Source organism: Colletotrichum phormii (assembly GCF_030913505.1).
Source record: "Colletotrichum phormii strain CBS 102054 chromosome Unknown BDP81scaffold_4, whole genome shotgun sequence".
In the NCBI taxonomy this organism is placed as follows: Eukaryota; Fungi; Ascomycota; class Sordariomycetes; order Glomerellales; family Glomerellaceae; genus Colletotrichum; species Colletotrichum phormii.
In genome coordinates, this window is record NW_026851446.1 from 1,552,960 (window position 1) to 1,573,852 (window position 20,893).

Below are 20,893 nucleotides of genomic sequence, written 5' to 3' on the forward strand. Positions count from 1 at the left end.
AACGGGCCGGGAAAGTTGCGTGAACCTTAGTCCGCGACGATGAGCCGTTGAACGGCCTGGTGTCACGGGCTCTCTCCCCGCTGTCTTGCCACCCCCACTACTCCGCACCGCCACCGCGGCCGAGTCGGCCGGTGTTTCGACTGACGTCTTCCATCCGGTTGGGCAATTTAGACCAGCCACTGATAAGCGAGGACGGAGTGAACTGGTGGCCAGTACTTTGTGGTATAACGACACCAATACCTTTTACACATGATCCATTGCCGAACCGACGCTAGATGTGCCTCGACTATAGATTCTATCCTTCCAACGACTTATTTCGTGTGGTGCCTCAGCTGCATATGGATTTTCTGATGCCACTTCGGTCTGGCGATGGGCAGAAGACGCGCGGTGTAAAGGGGGTATGGAAATGATGAAGGATTTCATGAAGTAAAGTTAAGTAGTTACGCAGTTGGCAGACAACTTGCGATGCGTTCCCCAAGTTGACGGTATCCGGAAAGGGGACCTACGGGATTATCTCGCCCTTTTGATTTTCCCGTGTTATCTATGCGTTGTCTTTCCTGGCTTCGATCGACTGTCGGTTGTGACCATATCGAACCATCTGTAGCTAACCAGCCTTCAAGCCTCGCGTCGCCATTTCTTAGCGTGGCTTGAGACTAATACTGAAGTCGGCATTGCACTGGAGGGTGAGAGCCATTTTGAAGAAAGGGAGGAGGAGGGTGTAGAATGAACCCAAAAAGTAAGAAGAGGAAAATAGAATTGATCCTCAATAGGGAATCGAACAAAAGGTTAGGTTAAGTGAGGCTCAAGGACTTTCAGGTTAGTACATCGACTCCCCCCCCTTCATACCCCTCGGCCTCGTTCCCCATGTGCCTTTGATGACAGAAGACGAGATGAATTGACCCAAATACTTCACTTCCTCTGTCCCAGACAGCAGTGGTTGAATACAAGTTGGACGGTCTAGTGAATATACGGAGTACTCCCCTCACCTTGAGGCTCTTGAGGTAGTGGATTTGAATGTCATGGCATACAGAAGAAACCGATCACTGCTTAAAAGGTGGAAACATCACTGTTACCTCATGTGTAACGAAGGCACAGCCTCTGAATAATTCAGAACATGACTGGGTGGAAGTAATACAAACATTCGCGCTCACATTCTGCCCTGGACCATCGGAACTGTGAGAGGCCTTCGCATCTCACTTCACCAAAAGCTTGCCCCTCCCCCCCTCCTGCCATCAGTGGCCGGCCTGCCTTGGCTCCAAGATCAGGCTAATCATCCAAGTGATCCTGATGACATGGAAGCGTATAGAACTCTTTCACCGACGTTACTCTACAAGCCGTTCCAAAACCACGTTACGATGACCAAGTCATAAATCACCCTTGGCCCGTCTCAAGCCAAGTTCTCTACATACTTACGTACGTACGTCTCAACCAACAATCTCGGATCCCACAAGCGGCAATACCAATGCCCCCTTCTCTTTACTTCGAGCCGACAGCCGTTCCGAAACCGTCGTCTCCGCCGCCTGGACCTCCCGGTCTCCTCCCCGGGTGCTCCGGGATTCATTCCCCATCTACCCTCCTTCCCCCTTGACTCTCCGTCTCTACATTTACCTTGCCCAAAACAGGCATCTCTCTTGCAAACCTTGCATATTCCAATAGCAAACAATACAAACCTCGCAGTCTCACACCTCGAACAGGCCCCATCTCTACAAAGTCCAAAACGAAAAAAGTCCTACTTACGTAATTCCCGAACACCGTCAGTGGGACTCACGGGGAACCGAAAACCAACCTCCTCTCTCCGCCCCCAATGATCCATCTCCCGCAGTCACGGTGGACCAGATCCTCAACTTCTAGTCGATTGCCATTAGGTGATGAAAATGGGTTTTGAACCATGGAGGGATGCCCACTTGTCCCGGTCACAAAACATACGCACAAGCCGTAATCCACTATGGCAGGGCATCAACAACAGTATGCAACCACTCAAATCAAACGAAACGGAGGGGGGCCGGTGCCCCAGATTCTTTCCCCATCTTTTCAAAAATCAATATCACAAAAGGTCCCAGCCGGGGGTCGCAGTCAGACACAGTCGTTTCCATACCTACCTGCGTAGACATACCAATGGACCCGCCCTTTCGAGGCAGGCAGGTGTCCATACGGTTACCATACCGCATCATGTGAGTGCCGAACTCACAGTCATCACCGGCCTTGCTCATTCTCCCCAGACAGCCTGTATTTTTCGTCCATCCCGACCCTCACACCCTCGGGGCCATAAAATACACTCGTACCAACCGGAATCTCGCCTGTGTCCCTTCAAGTTTGGTTCCCCGAGCAGTAAACTCAAAGACCACACCATGCACCGTAGGTCAACACTAACGCAATAATTTGGAAAAGACCAAAATAATTGATTCCAAACCTCTTACGTTCTATGACCAAGAGAAATCCAGGAACCCGCAGCTCGGACCAAGGAAAACCCCCGGTCTCTTCCCCCATCAAGCTTGTTCCCTTCGATCCGAGAGGAAGAGGCTCGTCGTGACTCGTAATGCAAAGGGAAACGACACACGCCCAGAAACTTAGGTAAACCCGAAAGCTCCCAGTCCCGGTTCAAGTCTCCAGGGCTTTCCGCTACGCACATAATCCCGTAAAGTAACACAAAAGTAATACATACATCCTCACAGCCCCGGCCCTCCTACCTTGTGTCCTCCTCCACGTGTCTTCATTCTCGAACCCACCCGGAAAGCTCTTGGCTATTACCTAAACTCCCAAGAAAGACGTCACATGAACGTGACCAACATCGCGCCCTTTAGCACAGAATGGGGACCCAGCCAAGAAGAAGAGACACCAATCGAACGACAGAAACGCAATCCGTAATAGCAGACACGCAATCCTTGCCGGCTTTGCTCGTGACGGTGACGCCTTTTTCACAAAATAAGGTGTAAACATGTTCACAGAAAAGACAAGTACACAAAAAGAACGCTTCAGCAAAGATAAATGACCAGATCAGAGGCTGTGTTTCATTCGGGTAGTGAACTTCGTCTTCGACGCAATTCAAGCCAATAAAGTCTCTTGTGTACGGAACCGAGTCCGATGCCGTTCGTCCCGTCTTGTCCCAGACGCGCGGCAGGCACAGATGGGGCTCTACCAAGCGCTGACACCTCCATTCTCCTCCCAGATGCCTCCGTGTTCCCGTGTTCCCACATCTTCCGTCGGTCGGCCACTCTGGACCTCACAGCGGGGGCCTCTGGCAACGACAAGCCATCAGTCCCCAAGGCGCCTTGCAAATGCTGAGTGACGCTTGCTTCACTGATAATATGTAACCGAGATCCATTCACCCAAGCAGAATATGTTGAAAACTCTTTTAGAAGTCTGAAAAAATAAAATTGAAAAAAAAAAAAAACTTTTTTTGGTTCCTCCTGTATCCTATACACCATCAAATATGCGATGTGTGAATGATGAAAAAAATAAAATAAACGCCATTATAAACAAGCGCGGGGTTCCTTGGTGGGAAACTTCCCGGCATATAGAAACATTGAAAAAGAGACAAGTACTGCAGGCTGCCTAACCTCCCGTGGGGTATTTTCGCCGCCCAGTTTTGACTGTCCGTATTTCGAAAGAGACAAAATGATTTTGTTGGTAACTTTTTTATGTCGTGATCGCATTTCCCCGTAGATGACCGCACGGCGCGGGTATTGAAAGCCATCTTGAAAATTTTTGTTTCCCCTCGCTGGTGTTGTAGTTAAGGACGCCGCTGTAGGCTTCGCCCTGAAAACAATCTCGCCGTCCGAATGCTGATGTCGTGTCGTCTCGGGGTATCGAGTTTTCTTCCCTCCCCGCAAACCTCCCATTTTCATATGACTAACTTTTCTTCTTCTTTTTTTTTCTTTTTTTTTTTTTTTCTTTTTCGAAACCAAGACAGCGACCATGTAGGCCTTGATGAAACATATTTGGACAAATCTTCCTCTTTGATCACAACAATCACCGTCATGTGCAGGTTTCGATGAATTCGATTCTTTCACCGAGGGGGCGTAGGGTTACCGCATGTTGCTGGTATCGAAAGAGAATTGTGATGGGAAGGCCATACTGGCGCTCAGTCCAAAGGGATCCCAGTCGATGCCGGTATCCAAGAGTTGCGTCATGGAAGGGTATGCACCCTGTGTCGTGTGGGCAGGTTGTGGAGGCTCAGCCTGAGACGTCATGTGCTGACCGTGACCGGGACCAACGGAGTTTGGCGAAGTCATCATGTGCTGTGGTGCGTCGCCGGAGAAGCCGTTGGGATATGGACCAGGTCCGCTCGGGGTGTCGATCTCGGAGTCTTCGATCATGTCCGCAGGAGCATCATATTCTTGTTCTGAGCTTGGTGTTAGGAATAAGACGACAAGATTCATGAATGGAGAGGGCTGGTTAACTTACCTAGCTGCTCAATGTGGTTCTGGAACCCAGGTGTCGGGTAGTAAGAACCACTGTTGCCAACGCGAGGAGGGCCGCCGGACATCATGTGAGCTCGAGCGGCCGGGTTCATGGGACCCATGGGGCTGAGCTGAGACTTCATGGACGATGCCATGCCAGGACGAAGCGGGCCGTGGTCAGAGGCTGCTGGTGAAAGCGCTTGCTGGCCGCCGTACGGTGCCGTGTTTGTTGGCGAGTTGGAGTGTGATGAAGGGGTGGGCCGTCCCTTTGGAGAAGCAGCCGAGTGAGCTGCTTGGATTGGCGGAGGCAGAGGGCTGATGCCGGGCTCCAGTTTCGGGGCGATGCTCGAATTGGATCGGCGAGACTGGTGATGTCGGTTCAAAATGGCTCGCTGGATAGGTGGGGGTTGAACCATGTTCTGAGGAGCATGAGTCGGTCCCAAGTTGGGACTGCCAGTTTTGGCACGAAGTTCAGCCTGAACATCGATGCCTGATAGACTGTTAATACCAAAACAACCCTCGATCAATTGACGGCGATTCGACGTACCTTTCTCCAAGAGGATGCGTTCCAATAGGGAATTCTTATAGCGCAGCATCAAACACTCATCGGCAGCAGTCCGATGAGCGGCCTGGAGGTTGTGCAGGTTGGACTCATGAACGCGGATGGCTTCCTCAAGCTGTTTGATGTACTCTGTGCGACGCTCGCGGAAGGCAGCTTGAGCCTGGCGGTTGCGTTGCTTACGCTCCTCGGACGTGGCGTAGATCTTGGGGTAAACAATTAGCCTTCCTGTCGAGCGGGAGTTGAGATAGGACCAAACAAGGTTTCGTCCCAGGTGAAACCTTAAGATTGTGTGACACAGACGAAAGTCTGGGGAAGTTATGGTGTTGATAGACAACACCGAACACACAAAAAGGTCGCACACTTGAGCGAAGTTGATGCTGAGATGCAATGAGGGGAAAAGAGTGAGTTACTCACAGGCTTACGGCCGCCCTTTCGCTTTGGTTGCTGGCCCTCGGCAGCACCATTGGCATTGTTGGAAGTGCCATTAGGCGCAGGCTGATGTTCGCCCTCGGGACTAGAACCCACGGTCTCTGGAGTATCCTCCTTGACGGGATCTTTGTTGTCGATGGACATCTTATCTGCCATGCCTTATCTGGTCCGGGGGTTGAGGCAGGTTGCCGGTCGGCGTCTCGGCGGCGGCGGCGGCAGCGTGAGCGGCAGCGTGAGCGGCAGCGGCAGCAAGCGCAAGCAGCTACGGGAGGATCTGGATCCGGATCTGTAGATAGGACGCCGTTGTGACGTCGCGTGTTCCACACTCCCAGCCCTACGATGTTCTGGAAGTGTTCGTTGTATGGGTGTTTAGCACTTCTCGCGCGTGGTTGCGGGCGCAAAAGAGATGACAAGCAGGGACGGGGTCGTAAAAAATTGCCCGAAAAAGGGATATCCGGGGGAGAAGTTGCCAGTGGCGCCTACGAGCGCCCGCACGGGAATTGGGGCGAAACCGCCAGCGTGGTAGAGGGGGACTTGGAAAGGGTGGGAGAATCTAGACAGCCGCGAGATAAGGTACGGAGCGGTGCGCTGCTGAGACTGTGACTGGGGGGAAAGGCATCCAAGCGGGCGCAATTGAGCTTCAGTTGAATCTTTGACAGCTTGTTTTTGCCAGCCCAGAGATAAGGGACGCAGCGATGAGAGGTTGCAGTGTGTAAGGAAATGGAAGAGAGCGGCGGTCTTTTATGTAATGATAATAAACTGGCAGCTTGAGGGGGGGCGCACTCCAGCCATTCGCCTAGACCCAGACTTTGCGGCTTGCCAGACACCACCGAGCAGGGCCGCCGGCGTGGGAGTGGGCGTGCAGCGACGAGCGGAGAGGGATGAGGGATGAGGGATGGATGGATGGATGGATGGGTGACTGGTGACTGTGAGAAGAGACGGTGGGGATGGAGGGGATTCAAGGAGGAGGAGGAGGGGGGTGTGAGTATGGGATACGTGTGAGTGTCCCTCTTGAGAGAGAGGAGAAGACTTCCGGCTGTGAGAGACAGAGAGGGAACGAGGGGGGTGTGTGGGGAACAGGCTGTAGGCCAAGCTTGACCGGGTCGTCGTTCCTGTTAAAAAGGACGGGATGTTCTGCTTCACAACGTCCACACAGCCTGACAGGATGGGACCTGCTTGTCTCTTCTCTTTTTCTTGCGGTTTGTGTGTCTTGGTTCTCTCCCACGGCCTTCCCCACGTTTTGGTGCAGATGCTGTGCAGACACACAGACAACCAGATGTTCAATCCGTATGGGTGAGGGCCAAGCCTCTCTCTCTCTCTCTCTCTCTCCTAGGGTCTCTGTAACTGGTTGTGGTGATCTCTCTAGACCACACACACACAGTCGTGAGAGCTGAGTGGCTGGTTGAGTTGGGTTGGTGGTGGCTGCTCCGACAACGTGAGAGGACGGAAATCAAGAGAGAAAAGAGGATCGGGTGAGCAGCAGCAGCAGCAGCAGCAGCAGCAGACGACGAACAATTAAGGGTGTGTGGTGGCAGAATATGTTGCCTCTTTCGACGATTCAAACGCAGCTGGGCCGATATGTTGTGGCACCTTCGACGACGAACAGCCAGCAAGCACGAGACGATGATGCTCGAAGGATGGATGGATGAGAGGTCAATGGGACGAATGTCGCTCCAAAGGTGAAGGTAACCCAACAAGGGAAAGGGGGAACAGGAAAGACAACTCGGGCCTGGTGCTTGTGGATGATGGATTGCTGCAAAAAGCGCTCCCCCCCCCAATCGATGCCTCGCGCCCCTCGCCTCAGCTTTCCGAGCTCAGCTCCAACGAAGATGCAGTTCGCTGGGCAAGTTGCGCGGATGCTGCGCCAGCTCAGTTAAACCCCGCTTCTCACGCTCACGGTGGAGGGAAGGGGAAGTGGAAGTGGAAGGGGAGGGGTCGTAGAGGTAGGTACGGATAGGTGTGCGTCTGCGTCTCTTTCCTCTGGGCGTGATGATGGCTTGCTGCGCGATGTAGCCGTAGCGCTGTCTCGGCCTCCCGTCGTTCGTTTGGTTGTAGTCTTGTTGACGGCTCGTACGGATTTTAACGGCGTTTCGATATGCCTGTGTGTCCCTTTTTGGGGGGTTCTCGCAACTCAGGTGTCTTATATCCAAGGACCAGAGCCTAGAGGTTAAGTTCAATGATGTATGAAATCGTTTGGGAAGGCCAGAAAAGCTTTTCAAACCCCTTTTCGACCAACAATCTGCACACGGGGTGGGACTCTTCTTGGTTATATGGCTTATGGCATTAGCATTGGAGAAGGACGGGCACACGGAGTACTTGGTTGGAGGTCACTTTTGCTGTCCAGCTGTTAGAAAGCGCCCCCTCCACTGCTCCAGAACCACACACACACACACACCCCGGCCAAGTTCCCAACTGGCATGTTTTTGTGGCACACGAAGCATTAACATGAGCAATTCGTCCCGTGGGAAAAGAAAGGAAAAAAAAAGGTGGGAAGCTGGGCCAGCAGAAACCAAGGCACTTGCCTCGTCCTGTAAAGTGGGCAATTATTGGTCCAGAACCTCCTTTCCATCTTTCCATCCAAGGCCAAGGGTGTTACCGACAACCACCGGTCTGAAGTCTTTGGAAAGCGTCTGTGAGCAGGAGACTAGGAGGTGGTGGCTGTTGAGCTGTTCATCGCGCCCTACGCGATATTGTGCCGGGCAGCCTCTTTCCTTTGACGACTTGACCAGTGACCACCACTAAAAGCTTGAGTCCTCGACTCTCATCACGTTCCTGAAGTAATTCGAGGTCCCGTGCCGTCTGACCAGGACCTGCCTGCACCATCTCTTGGCTCTTTTTGGCTCCCATCTCCTCTATTCAACTATTGAAGTCGAAGCTCAGGGAAGGGGTCATGTTGGGGAACCTTGCCCCCAAAAGGTCGTCCTCGTCGGATCGTTGCGGCAAGGTTCGAATACGGCACACTTTGCCAAGCCTAGACGTGCAACGCAACACCTGCTCCAAGGAAACTAATTGCTGACTCGGAGACGTGAGCTTTGCGGTTGCGTTCGTGACAGACATGGTCAATATCCGTAAGTTTGATGCGGTTGTGCGGTTGCCAGCCTGATACCGAAGGCCAAGGTCATCCAGCAAACCAGAATCGAGTATCCATCCGCGCGTGTAAGAAAGGGGGCGGCGGTACGGAGTACGGCTACTCAAAATGCATCGTGATGCAAGATGCATTTGCCCGCTGTTTGACCTATCTCCCCAGGTCCACCGTTCAAGGCTGGCGGTCTCGGATTGCGATGGTCGCATATGAACCCAAACAGTGATGCAATATTAAACTTCCATCAGTACCAATCTCCCACACTCCGATTCGGAGATGCTCCACAGGCATTTCCCTGCGTAGCCAAGAATTCGTCAACACGACCGCGCAAGACCAAGTGACACAGACTGGTTCTGTCATTGAACCACGGTTGAGGCATCACCACGACCATCCTTGGCGTAAAGGAAAAGAGGTCATTTCACCAGCCCTTCCAGACGTAGAACGTCCCAGGCCAGGTGTGCCTCGCGGCAGGCCGGCGTCGCTGGCGACTGGTCGCACTCGCTGGGCTTTGGGGTCATCAGACGAAGCTGGGGCCGGGCTTTGAACAGGAGCGGAGCCACGTTCGCAATCAATCAAAAAAAAAAAATTCAGATCACCTGAGCTCCAGCCAGGCGCATCCGGGCGGCGGAGAGCTCCAACCTCAGACCTGTTGCTGTCCAGTCCAGTTGCGCGGCACACTCACACACACCAAAAGGCCAACGCCCCTCCACCAGTGTGGCATTTTGGAGGTACCTGCGCCAGATGTACCTCTGGCTGGCGAAACGTTAGAAACGTTTCGATGGCTGTCAATAAAACAAAGGGTGCCTGTCGGTCGTTGCGAGAAAAGCTGCGTAGATATTTCCGAGTTGGTCGTCCAGTCGGAATGAGGTTGAGATGCGTGAATTGGGAACCCCCCATGGAAATTGAAGATAAGAAGCATCCAAAAATCTATCCGTACCCCAGCTGATGATCGCCAGTTGGGGGCTTCGACAAGGCACAACGAGCATTTGCTAGATTGGCATCCTTTCCCCCCACGACCTGAAGGCTGAAGCCTTTGGTGGGCAGTCTAAGCGTTGGCATCACACCGGCGGTACCGATGCGATGATCAGCGACGGGCAGCATTGGGAAGTGCCGTAACAGACAGCCCTGAAAGCGTTTTGCAGGCTTGCAGCACAGATTGGCACGAATTGGCAGCCCCCAAGGGCCCAAAAGGCCTAGCGACATTTGGACGGTATCCCTGCGAGACTGCGCGGTAAGGCAACGTTAGCGACCACACTAATGGATGCCTGCCTCAGATCCTTGAGAATGCAGAATTTGCATCTCCGCGGAGCCGGAGCGCCTCTCTTTCCAGTCGTGACGCAGGCCACAGCAGGTCGAACGCGGTTGAAGTTGGTGTGGTGGTCTATCCTGGTGTGGGAAAGATTTGGGAGAGAGAGAGAGAAAAAAGATTGGCGGCCAATAATTGTACGCTTTTATTGCCCATCCAAGACAAAACGCACGCCTCTCTCATTGTTACGGCAGGACCCGAGCATTCGGGAAGAGGGCAATGGCGGCGGCGGCGTTTCGTCACACCTTCGTTCATGCTGATTGCTGCGATGTTGAAATGTTTTTCCAACCCTTCGTCATGCTTGGAGATGTTCTCCAAAAAGAAACCTCCAACGCTTGACGCACTCCAACTCTTTTGGGTTGGCGGCTGATCCGACCTCGTCTGACTTTTCAAACATAGCCTCCAAAGTTCGTCTTTTCGCCAGAGGTCGGGACACCGTCACCAGGAAGGAGGCCAAGACTTGTCTTGTCGGCCGCGAAAGACTTGTTGAGTTGGCAGTCGATCAGACCGTGCAAGTAAGTGCAGTAAGGTATTTGCGTCGTCCGTCGTCCGTCGTCTGTCGTCCGTGAACACGGTGGTCGATTGACCGTCGAAGAAAGTCTCTCCTCTCTCACCTCATTTGGTGGCTCCGTTCAGGTGACCGTCTGGGACGAATTGGTCCTGGCGTCGGATCGGGCGTCCAGGTGGTCCGAGCCCGGATACGTACCTGAGCAGAATAAACAGTGGGTCCTGCGAGGTCTCCATGTTCTAGAAAACTTCTAGTCTCGAGAGAAACCGGGCAAGTTGCCAAGTCCTCTTAGTCTCCGAGTTCCGGAGCATTTCCGCGCAGCGCGGTCCTGCCATCGTTCGCCGCGGCATCCGAACATCGGAAAGCCAATGGTCTGACACAAAAGCCAAAAGGGCCTTTCGCCGCGTCGCATTCAGTCGCACTCTCTTCCCACGTTCCCTTCCCTCCTTTCTTCCAAGTTTCCTGCAACGTAACTCATCTCATCCCGTGCTTGGTACGCGAAGCCCTAGGGCGGGGCGCTCCCTCTGTGCCTCTTGTGCTCTCTTCCCTGGTGGACCGCGGTGGTGGAGAATGGAACATGGGAGATGCAAGTCTTGTCGTTTCATTGCCTCTTTGGGTCAAGCTCGTCGAGGTGTGTGGGAGGGGGTAGCTGGCCGCCGGCCGCCGCTGCTCATGTCAGCACCTGGCACGTAGTGTAGTACTCCAACGGTCATCGCAAACACGACGTGCGGCAGTCAATAGTCTGGACTGCAGCGCGGTTACGTCGCTCAGTCAGGTGACGAGATGACGAGGATCGCAAAGTCCCAGGTACGAACAAAGATAGATACCCTTCAAGGTTCGCGAGATCGTGATCTTCGGGGCGCTGCGGAGGGGGCTCCGGGCACGGGGATCATGAATACCTGCAGACTGCAGTAGGTAATTAGACATTTGGCATTCCATGGGAACCTTTGTCACGTTGCGATGCTTGGCTTGATGCCTCACAAATAAGCGTTCGGACTACATCCGGCTTTTTGCCAAGAAGTGTCGATGCCGCCGCGTCCGATGTTATCAATCTTTGGGCAACACACACACACACACACACACACACCCAGTGACACCACCCGAATGTGAAACCTGGTCCGTACCGTGGGACGAAGAGAGATGGTTCGGGAAAATCTGCTCAAATCCCTTTCGTTTCTTCGGGCCAGGGCATTGTGTTTGGCTCTGTTCGTGATGGGTTTGACGTTGAGCGAGTCAAAGTCAAATCGGTGTTTCGAGGAAAGGGAAAGTGAGTTAGTGAGTCAGTGGCATGTCGGGCAATTTTTCAACGTCTTTTGAGTTCTCAACTTGTGTACGACTACGAAGTACGGTCGACTCTCTTAACTCGAGGGTTCGGTGCTTTGTTGTTGTTGTTGTTGTTGTTGTTGTTGTTGTATTTTAACGCCGTAGCGGCAAGGGCGCAGCCGCCCTTGCGGCAGACTTCCCGAAGGGTATATGGCGTGGAGGGCCGTAGGCCTATAGCTATCACTAGATACAGTCCAGCTCGTCCTCCAAATCGTGCCCAAAGGCAACTATGTGTTTAACCTGTCTCTGGGTGCCGCTGGCTTGCCCGAGACAGTGCTATGGTCGTCCCTAGAACGCAACTCCGCCAGTATCTCCTATCCTTCGACCCAGAGCCCGCAGGCTTCTGGTTTACACAACGTTCCAGTAACCGTCCGGAGTATATCGTAATAGGTAATACCGCCACAAGGGAAACCACAAGGGGCAAAACCTCGTAAGACTAGGTTGTAGGGCTTGCTGTTAGGTTCTGTAACGAGCATAGCTGTATATAGCCGTGGCTATACATCGCTACCCAAGAGGGTTCGGTGCGTTGGCGGCTCAATGCTAACCATGGTTCCTCTGTGCGAACCCTGCCCCTTTACTGCGACCAGCAACTCTCAACTAGACTGTGGAAACTTGCAACAGATTCAGCGTTACGCTCGAGTCAGCACGAACATAGCCGCCATCAAACTTGTTCAGAAACCAAGCAATTCAGAACCGTCTGAGGAATACGGAAAAGAACCGCGCTGTCAATGCACATCCCGTACCTGACGTTCCAAACCGACCCCAACATGACGCTAGTCATCCTGGTAACAGCACAACCAATCACAGACATTGTCTGACCTTCATAAACCGATTGTTGGCTGATGGAAATCAATCCGGCATGGTGTAGCGGTTAGCATACTCCGCTTTCAGTCAATCAAATGATTCAAAGTCCCGGAGAGATCCGAGTTCGACTCTCGGTGTCGGAACACCAAATCTTTTTCTGTTTCTCGAAGCTCATCTTTTGTTGGTTGGTGTTCCCGTCATTCTTTTTTGGGGTGGGTTGGACGGCATCGACTCAGGGTGCAAGAAATGGAGTTAAGGTTTCGCGCTGGGCTGAGTCCGCGTCTCTTATTTACACATCTGTTATGCAACATGATCTGGGTGACGTGAGTTAAACTCTCTACTACTTGAGTTAGGGACATGCATTCGTATATGAGCACTAAAATTGTAATTCAGTCATGCTGCTCGAGTGACACCGGCATAGAGACAGCTACTATATAGGATTACCAGCATGCAGGAGTTCCATGAAGAGTGACCATTGACTAGGTCTCGAAAGAGGATTCAACCCAAATGTTCTGAATCCTCTCGTCCAACTACCTTCAACGTTGAGGGTGCTGAACGTCTCAGGTTCCTGTTTTATTATCAAAACCGCCAGATGTCTCCTCTCTGTGAAGCTGAGCGATTCAAAAATGGGACAGAAGTTATCGAGCCTCGTTAGATATTGGCAGCAGACTATTGCCGTTCGATACATAAGGTAACAAACAAACACAAGCCATCTTGGGCATGGAAGTGGTAGGAGTAGTAGTTCACGGTGTCCAAGTGACGGCCCTGGATCGCAGCGCTTCTTGGTACATATAGCCCGGTACGTTCATTTACTCGTAAAGCCAGGCGAGCCCCTGCTGATCTGGTGCAAGGCTTCGAGTTGTTGATCCGCCCCGACTACCGCAGACCTGGTATTGCGCTGCTAGACCTCTCGGCTCAGACCTGAGGCAGCTGAAGTACTTATGTCCACATGAGGGCCAGACTTAGAGATACATCTCTTCCAAATGCGAGTGATTTTCAGAACAAATGATATAAAGTCAACCAATCGTCAACATCCATCGCGACTCATAGCAATGCCTTCCGCGTTGTTTCTCTACAGTAAAGGGATGATTGCTCGGCTTCCTTTTCATAGTGCCCTTCGTAATGCATGATCTTCCCAGATACGAGAAGGCATAACATCCGTCTAAAAAGATGGACGAGACGAGCACTGATGCACTGAAGAGCTGCCTTCTACCATCAAGTACCAGCCGAGTGCCCTTGGGGACTGAAGCATATCCCATAGTCAGCTGCCAAGTCCTGAGTCAATGGTTGGCTGATATTGGCAAATGTGAGTATCAATCCGTCCACACGCAGTGAAACATGACCGCAATACTATTCCGCTGTAACTTCACACTGTTTCTATAAATCTTTCCAGCCTGGCATGCTATGCAAGCAGGTGGCTTGCTATATAAAGTTGTCACTCGTGTACAAATCGAGCAGATGAAGGCTTTAAGTATTGTTAGACAGAAGAGACCTACTTGCTTATGTGACAGGTTTCTCAAAGAAGCTTCTTGGCCACATGCTACCTTCAAGTTTTCTTGAAACGGTCAAATCCTACCATGCAGCGCTGGCAGCCACTAGCTAGACGAAAGATCGACCATGTGAACAGGAAAACAAGTCACCACATCCCGACAGGAATACACACATACACACATACACACAAGATGATTATTCAGAGGGAAGAAAGGGGTGAAGTGTGCGCACAGCCCATGGCCGGTCCTTCCTCCCAGACTGTGATATTTTGGTCACTCCTTCTTTTTTGAACTTCACAGAATCATCACATCTCTCACCTTTTCTCTCTCTGCCTCACCGAAGGGAATTCACCTCTAAACAACAACCAGATCGCAAACCCCTAGAACATCTCTTTATCCCCCGTCGCTGGCTTCTACCTACCCAACTTAACTTACCTAACTCAACCTCCCCAACATCGTCACTCACAACCCACCCCAAAAAAGCATCATCCCTTCAACCCAAAACATCTCTACCTCGCCCAACAATGAAGACTAAAACCAGAGCCAACGCCACCAGAGCCGGCCCCTCGGAAATCCCCTCCGACGCCCCAGAAATCACCCGCCAGGAACGCATCCTTGTCACCCGGCTCCTCGGCGGCGCCCGCTCCTTCTCCACCAACCCCCTGACGGACGAGGAGACGACCATGTTCAAGGCCCTCATCTCGCGCCTCATCAGGGCGTCCAAGGACCCGCTCATGCCCGACGCCGACAGCTTCTTTGACAGCAACCGCTTCGAGACGCACTTTTGGGTGTTTGATGATGCGCTGAGAGTCATTATGCAGTTGAAGGCGTGGTATGGACCCGTGGTGCCTCATTGAATGCGTGTGTGGCATCTCTTGTGGCTCTCCGGCTTGCTTTCGATGAGATTCGTTGCTTGCTTGCTTGCTGGCCAAAAAAAAAGACGAGTTTGCTGCTCTCCTTTTGCGCTTTTTGAGCCTCCTTTTGGGGATTACCTTGGTGAGTCTAAATAGACCGTTTTTCAACCCGATCGTTGTTGTTAACCCACTGGATAGCAGGTTTCTCTGCTTGTCATGAATCGGATTCTGGAGATCAAGAACACATCATGAGTACCATGAGCATCGAGTCGAGAACACGGAAGGCACTTGATACGTGGGAAACCACATTGCAGAACCAAGACTATTGGGAGGACCACGGAAGCAGAAACTTGGCGATATACGATTGTATACGACCAGCGAGATACCAATACCGAACATCAGTTTCATGGCGTGGTGACTTTGCCCTGGTATAGCTGTTCATCTCGTAGGACTTAATCTAGGGGGGAGGATGTGAGGCTTATAAGCACTTACTTTAAACTCCTCCCCAGTTACGTGAGACTCGCTGCTAGACCAGAGCCATCTGTGTGTAGATCACGCCCTTCTGGACGAGGGAGCACTTGCTTCAGAGGCCACAGATAAGATGATTGGAAGATTTGGAATCGACTGTCTTGAGAGTAACTCCTGCCGCTCATATTATTCTTCATTCTACATGACATGTAACCTCATAGCCGCTCAAATATATAAACAACAAACCACACGCTTCTCTACCAGTCTTACAGCCTACTCGACTTACTCTCATTCATAATCGCACCACTCATCAAAGGAATCTGCTGCTGCTGCCGCAGCAGCAGCACCTGATCCCTCCCGACAACAAGCTCCCGCCCGCCCTTGGTAGTCCACCACGCAACCCCAATCGTAGCCCTCTCGACATCCATCTCGCCACTCACCAACACCTCCCAAAACCGGTCCCTCACAGGCCGCCGCACGGCCGGGTCCGCAATCTCATTCATCGCCTGCGCCGTCAGCGTCAACCAGTCCTCGACGAGCGGCAGCGGCAGGAACGGCAACGAGTCCACCAGCGTCAGCACGAGCGAGCTCTGCTCCGAGACGACCTCTTCTTCGGATGTCGTCTCCGTCAGGCCCTTCTCGGCTTGCGCGAGGGCGTCATGCGTGGCGGGAAGCGGCGCCGTGCCCGCGCTCAGCGTCTTGAAGCGCACCATTTCGAGGAGCGTCTCGGAGAGCTGCGGCTCCGCGAGGGAGATGGGAAAGGGCGGCGAGACGATCTGCATGACCGTCTTGAAGGCCACGCGGAACTGCCGGGTGGAGAGTTGGGCCGGGAACGAGGCGAAGAGGGCGTCGATGTAAAAGGGGACGAGGTTGACGGTCAGGGAGCTGTTGTGCGGGCACGAGAGCACCGAGAGGACGGCGCTGTGGGCTGCTTCGAAAAGCTCGACTGTGGACGCTGTGAGGGCGCCGGTGTGGGTGAGGTAGGCTGTCGCCGGCCTTACGATGAGGGCGTCACAGGCTTCTGTGGGCATGTTGAGGGGCAGGTGCTCGGCGACGTTGAGATAGAAGAGGTCTAGTGTCCTGTCGAGAGGGCTGGGAGGCACCACTCCGGCGTGAGGGGGCTTAGTCTCCGTGAGAAAAGAGACGGAAGCATCTCGGAATCGTGCGAGGATGTCGAGAGAGGTGAGATAGGTGAAGGTGTACGCCTGGAATGCGCTGGCTCCGTGTCTAGACGAGATGAAGAACAGAAACCTCAGAGTGAGCAGTGACTTGGTCGCGACCTGGGGTCCCATGACGTCGTTCCTCATGCGCGGATCAAGAAGACTACGTCCGACGATGGACTGTAAAACAGCGACTGTGGCGTACATTGTCTTCTTGAGCGTCCCCCAGAGAACCGGCCAAGTGCCCTCGAGCGTGTTGTGCTCCAGCCGCGCCGTCTCGTCCGCGGCATCGACCGTCGACAACGGGTTGAGCCGCCACTGCTGGAACAGCTTTTGCGCAAACTCGAGCAGCGAGTCCTGCGCATCGAGCACAGCTGAAGAGTCCGTCGCGTTTGTGACGGCAAAGGCCGCCAGTCGGGATAGCGGTCCCATCCCACCCATCAGCGGCTTGCTCTCCATCGCCTGCTGCAGCCTGAACGACGGCGAGGCGGGAGACCACTCCACGAACGGACCGTTCTGCTTCACGTCCCTCCGGATGTCCTCCAAGAACCCACCATCCCGGAACCCGTCCTCCCCTGTGATGGCGAGCACGGTAATGGGTAGCAGCGCGTTGCAGTTAATCGCGGCCTGGTGGAACTCGGAGAGAAATGGAAAGACGTAGTTGAGCGCAAGCACAATCGACGCCGAGGCGAACGACCCATCCTGACGCTCCAGCGCGAGGTTCGCGGCCGTGACGACAGCCTCTTCCAGCGTGTTGCGTAGACCCCGCGACAGCGAGCGCTTATCGTTGCCCTCCATGCCCATCAGAATGCCCGTGAGGACCAGGAGATGCTGCCACCTATTAGAGCGGTCATCAGCGCCCTTGACCACGGCCCGGACCCACGTCTCGCTGCCGAGTCCGCCGCCCTGCCGTGTCGTCGGTGTATGGATAATACGGGAATCATTGCTGCTGGCGGAGGCCTTTGCGTCATCGAGCTCGTTCTGCCGCACCCGTATCGCGGCGCTATTGTAGATTGATATGATGCGCAGGCTCGTGCGCAGGCCGTCGCGGCGGTGCCAGATGGCGGGCGCGATGAGGAGCTGGGAGGTGAGGACGCCGAGGTTCAGCGGGTTCGAGAGGGAGGCGAGGAGGTTCACGGTCGAGCCGACGATCTGGTCCGTCTTGCGGTCATCGTGGACGTTTTGGTACAGCTGCAGGACCGTGTTGAGGAGTCTGTCGGCCGGCATCGTTCGTGTCGTGTCGTGTCGTATTCGCGAGAACGGTCGATCATTCGGCGGGTTGTGCTTCGGTACACAATGATCTAAAGACGGGGAGGGGAGTGGGATACACAACGGAAGAGACTGGTGGTGGAAGAAAGAGATGCGGCGGGTTGATGTTGCCGGTGGATGCGATCGAAGCCGGTGCCGATAGCAGGACATTTCGGCGGGCGGGCGCATTTGCCGAGGCACCTGGAGAACCGACGGGGACCGCCCTAAAGCCACACCTCGAGCTTAAGCTGCGCCATCCCTGCAACACCTCCCGCCGACCCCAACTGGCACCTGAAGATCGACCACTCAACCCCAGCAACATCGTCACCGCGCGCGAAACTGCAACTACATCGACAACCAACCTACGAACCACCTCAAACAAAAAGTCCACGACCTCGAACCATTGTCCCGAAACACCGGCCTCCTCAAAAAAAAAAAAAACCCCGAATCGCAAGCGAACGTGTTATCCCCGCAAGAACGAAAAGCCGAAGCAATGTCGCAGACGGCGCGCGACTACCCCCCGACAAACTACAAGACGCCCTCGTTCCCCAGCATCAACTGGCAGCTCCGCGACCTAACGGACGACCACCGCTGGAGCCTCTTCTACATTGAGGACATTTGGCGCTTCACCGTGCTATGGACGACGATAATCTACAGCGTTGTGCACCTCGGCGCCGCGGCCATCACCATCGCCATGCACACCAACAAGCGCGGGTCCCTGACGTACATTTGGGCCGTGCCGCTGCTGTACCTCATCGTGTCGGGCGTGCAGGCGCTGGTCGCGGGTAGTGTTGTTGGGCTGATGTGAGTTTTGGTCTCGTCTCTGGTATTCAGGTCAATATATGGGTGACGAGGGAAGAGAGAGAGGCTGACTTGAGATATTGTGTCACAGCTTAGCGGCGGTTTACCGTGCCGGTTTCTTCTCCATGTCGACTTGGATTCCGTTACTATGGGGCGTCATCAACGTCCTCGTACTTATTATTGCGTCCTTTACCATTCAAGGTGGTCTCTGAGGATGGATACGGCATGAATACATAAACACCATTACACACATACACACAAAGCAAAGCAAGGCACGCAAAAATAGGCATTACTACATAGTAGAGCTAGGAACGACTCTGTTCGACACTTCGTCCGACGGCTTTGTTGTCGTCGGCTGCGACTGCTCGACAGTCTTGATTACCCGCGCCGGGTTGCCCGCCACGCACACGAAATCCGGAACGTCCTTGGTCACGACGCTCCCCGCGCCGACAGTCACGCCCTTGCCGATGGTGATCCCGGGCAGCACGATGACGTTGCCGCCGAGCCAGCAGTCCTCACCGATGGTGATTGGCTTACCCGATTCTGGCCCGCGGGTGCCGTTGCGGAGACGGGGTTCCAGCGGATGTGTGCCGCTGTAGACTTTTGAGAGGTCAGCTTAGGGGGTTTCGCGGGTCGCCGGCTGGGCCAAGTGTGGCAGAAGAGAAGGGACTTACATGAGCAATTTGGACCGATGAGGGTGCGGTCGCCCACGGTGATGAGGCAGGTGTCTATCCATGTGCTGTTGGAGTTGACATAGACATTCTCGCCGAGCCTATGAGGCGGTGAGTAAGAGATAAGCTTCGCCTGGCTGTGGAGGTCCGGGGGTGGTGTCACATACTTCACGTTGTAGCCATAGTCCATCTTTATTGGGGTGTCGATCCACGGGTAATCCTCAAGGAGGGCATCGTCCTCGTGATGGCGGAGACGTGGCTGAGGGAGAGGGATCGTGTCCCGGTTGATGCTGGGTGGGTTCTCAAGTCAGATCCATTCACTCCTTGTGCTGGGTATACATGAGGTAATGCATAGGTGTACATGTGATAAGGGAAGCTCTTGAAAGCTCTTAAACATGCCTAGACCCAACGTTGCGGGGACATGGCGATACGCGCACAGAGAACGGGCGGGGTGTAGAGATAGAGAACTGAAGAAACAGAGAAGAGACTCACTCTTTCCACATGCCAATGAGGGTACGGCGGCTTACATCGCCGGCGTTGTTCAGCTTGTCGCAGGCTACCTTGCATCGTTTCCGGTCCGCGATGAGATCCGGGGTGAAGGCCCAGTAGAGCTCGCCATTCCTCATCCGCCTCCTGTTCTCTTCTTTATCGATGGTGCGAGTATCCATGGGTACGTCTTGGAGGATGAGCATGTGGGATATGTCTTTTGTGCGCGGTCGCGCGTACGTATGTGTACGTGGGTTATGTGTTGATGTGTGTTTATGTTTGCCAAGCTGTGTAAGGCGAGGTAAAGTGAGGTGAGTTCAAAACGGGGGTAAGGGGAATTTGGGGTGGGAACAACCAACTTGTCGGTGAGTAAAAAAGGGTTATCCACAGAGAAGGACAAGGTGGAGGAGGAACGGAAGTGATGGGTGTATGAAGCGAAAGCAAGGTGTTTCTACTGAAGACAGGGCCCGTCTGGAGTAAAGCAGATGGAAACTTAAGGTAGGCAGGCCCCAAGACTTTTTATACAATGGGAGAAGAAGAAGAAGAAGAAGAAGAAGAAGAAGAAGAAGAAGAAGAAGAAGAAGAAGAAGAAGAAGAAGAAGAAGAAGGGTCTGTATGGAGGCAACGTATCGATCTCGGATGCCAATTGCCGGCCGTTATCGAGCTACGGCAGTAGTCTGGTAGTTTAATTCACGAGCTGCCAACCCTGAACAAGAGGCATTAAAGATCAAGTGACCAATGGAGCAACTGGAGCTAGGAAGAAGAAGGGAAAGGAAAAAACAGAGCTAGGAGGAATCTGGAGGATGATCTGGTTCGGTGAACCCGAAGCAAGGTACGTGTAAACGGGGGAAGGAAAAAGAAGGGGACCAGACCTGGACCATGTTGGTTGCTGGCTGCTGCTCCTCCTCCTCCTCCTCCTCCTCCTCCTCCCCAGTGGCTCCCCCCGCTCCCCCTCCCTCCCCCCTCCAAAATGGGAAGAAGAAGCAGCTGCCATCACTGAGCAGTATTTTAGCAGTACTTCGTACAGCACAGGTTCAAAGCGCATCGAAAAGGCCGCGGGGGCTCCACGCACTTGCGTCACCCGCCCCCCTTTAACTCGGCCCGCGCTCGCGCTTGGCCTTACCCGCGTCGAACTGTGTGTGCATCAGACACACGTACTCATTCTCTCTGTCTCTAGGTATCTGCCAGGCACAGCAAACATTGCTTGGCAGATCCTGTTACCTTTCGTTCCTGTCCCTTATGCTTTCACAGTAAATGGGGCAGGGGCCTGCTGATGAACAAATTGAACAAAAACAGTTTCA

At 53.6% G+C, this 20,893-nt stretch overlaps 5 protein-coding genes and 1 non-coding gene across 6 annotated transcripts; 3 read left to right on the top strand and 3 right to left on the bottom strand.

The window, feature by feature from the left end:
* Positions 1–4,025: 4,025 nt before the first annotated feature.
* On the bottom strand, positions 4,026–5,535 carry BDP81DRAFT_312351 (uncharacterized protein; the record flags this gene model as incomplete). Its single annotated transcript, XM_060583793.1, has 4 exons — positions 4,026–4,342; positions 4,405–4,890; positions 4,948–5,164; positions 5,377–5,535. The coding sequence occupies 4 exons, from the start codon at positions 5,533–5,535 to the stop codon at positions 4,026–4,028; spliced, it is 1,179 nt and encodes a 392-aa protein (XP_060449075.1).
* A 6,928-nt stretch (positions 5,536–12,463) lies between these two features.
* On the top strand, positions 12,464–12,557 carry BDP81DRAFT_t93. Its single transcript has one exon. It is a non-coding gene; the product is annotated as a tRNA-Glu (tRNA).
* A 1,871-nt stretch (positions 12,558–14,428) lies between these two features.
* BDP81DRAFT_391163 (uncharacterized protein) lies at positions 14,429–14,761 on the top strand (the record flags this gene model as incomplete). Its single annotated transcript, XM_060587516.1, has 1 exon — positions 14,429–14,761. One exon carries the CDS (start codon positions 14,429–14,431, stop codon positions 14,759–14,761), a length of 333 nt encoding a protein of 110 aa, XP_060449076.1.
* A 599-nt stretch (positions 14,762–15,360) lies between these two features.
* On the bottom strand, positions 15,361–17,747 carry BDP81DRAFT_420122 (peroxin 8). The gene has a single exon (XM_060589823.1). It carries the CDS (start codon positions 17,611–17,613, stop codon positions 15,493–15,495), a length of 2,121 nt encoding a protein of 706 aa, XP_060449077.1. The 5' UTR covers positions 17,614–17,747; the 3' UTR covers positions 15,361–15,492.
* A 380-nt stretch (positions 17,748–18,127) lies between these two features.
* Positions 18,128–18,647, top strand: BDP81DRAFT_311613 (uncharacterized protein; the record flags this gene model as incomplete). The annotated part of the gene is made up of 2 exons (XM_060583734.1): positions 18,128–18,438; positions 18,527–18,647. The coding sequence occupies 2 exons, from the start codon at positions 18,128–18,130 to the stop codon at positions 18,645–18,647; spliced, it is 432 nt and encodes a 143-aa protein (XP_060449078.1).
* Positions 18,648–18,768: 121 nt separating this feature from the next.
* BDP81DRAFT_164002 (uncharacterized protein) lies at positions 18,769–19,399 on the bottom strand. Its single transcript, XM_060582074.1, has one exon. It carries the CDS (start codon positions 19,294–19,296, stop codon positions 18,889–18,891), a length of 408 nt encoding a protein of 135 aa, XP_060449079.1. The 5' UTR covers positions 19,297–19,399; the 3' UTR covers positions 18,769–18,888.
* Positions 19,400–20,893: the final 1,494 nt, after the last annotated feature.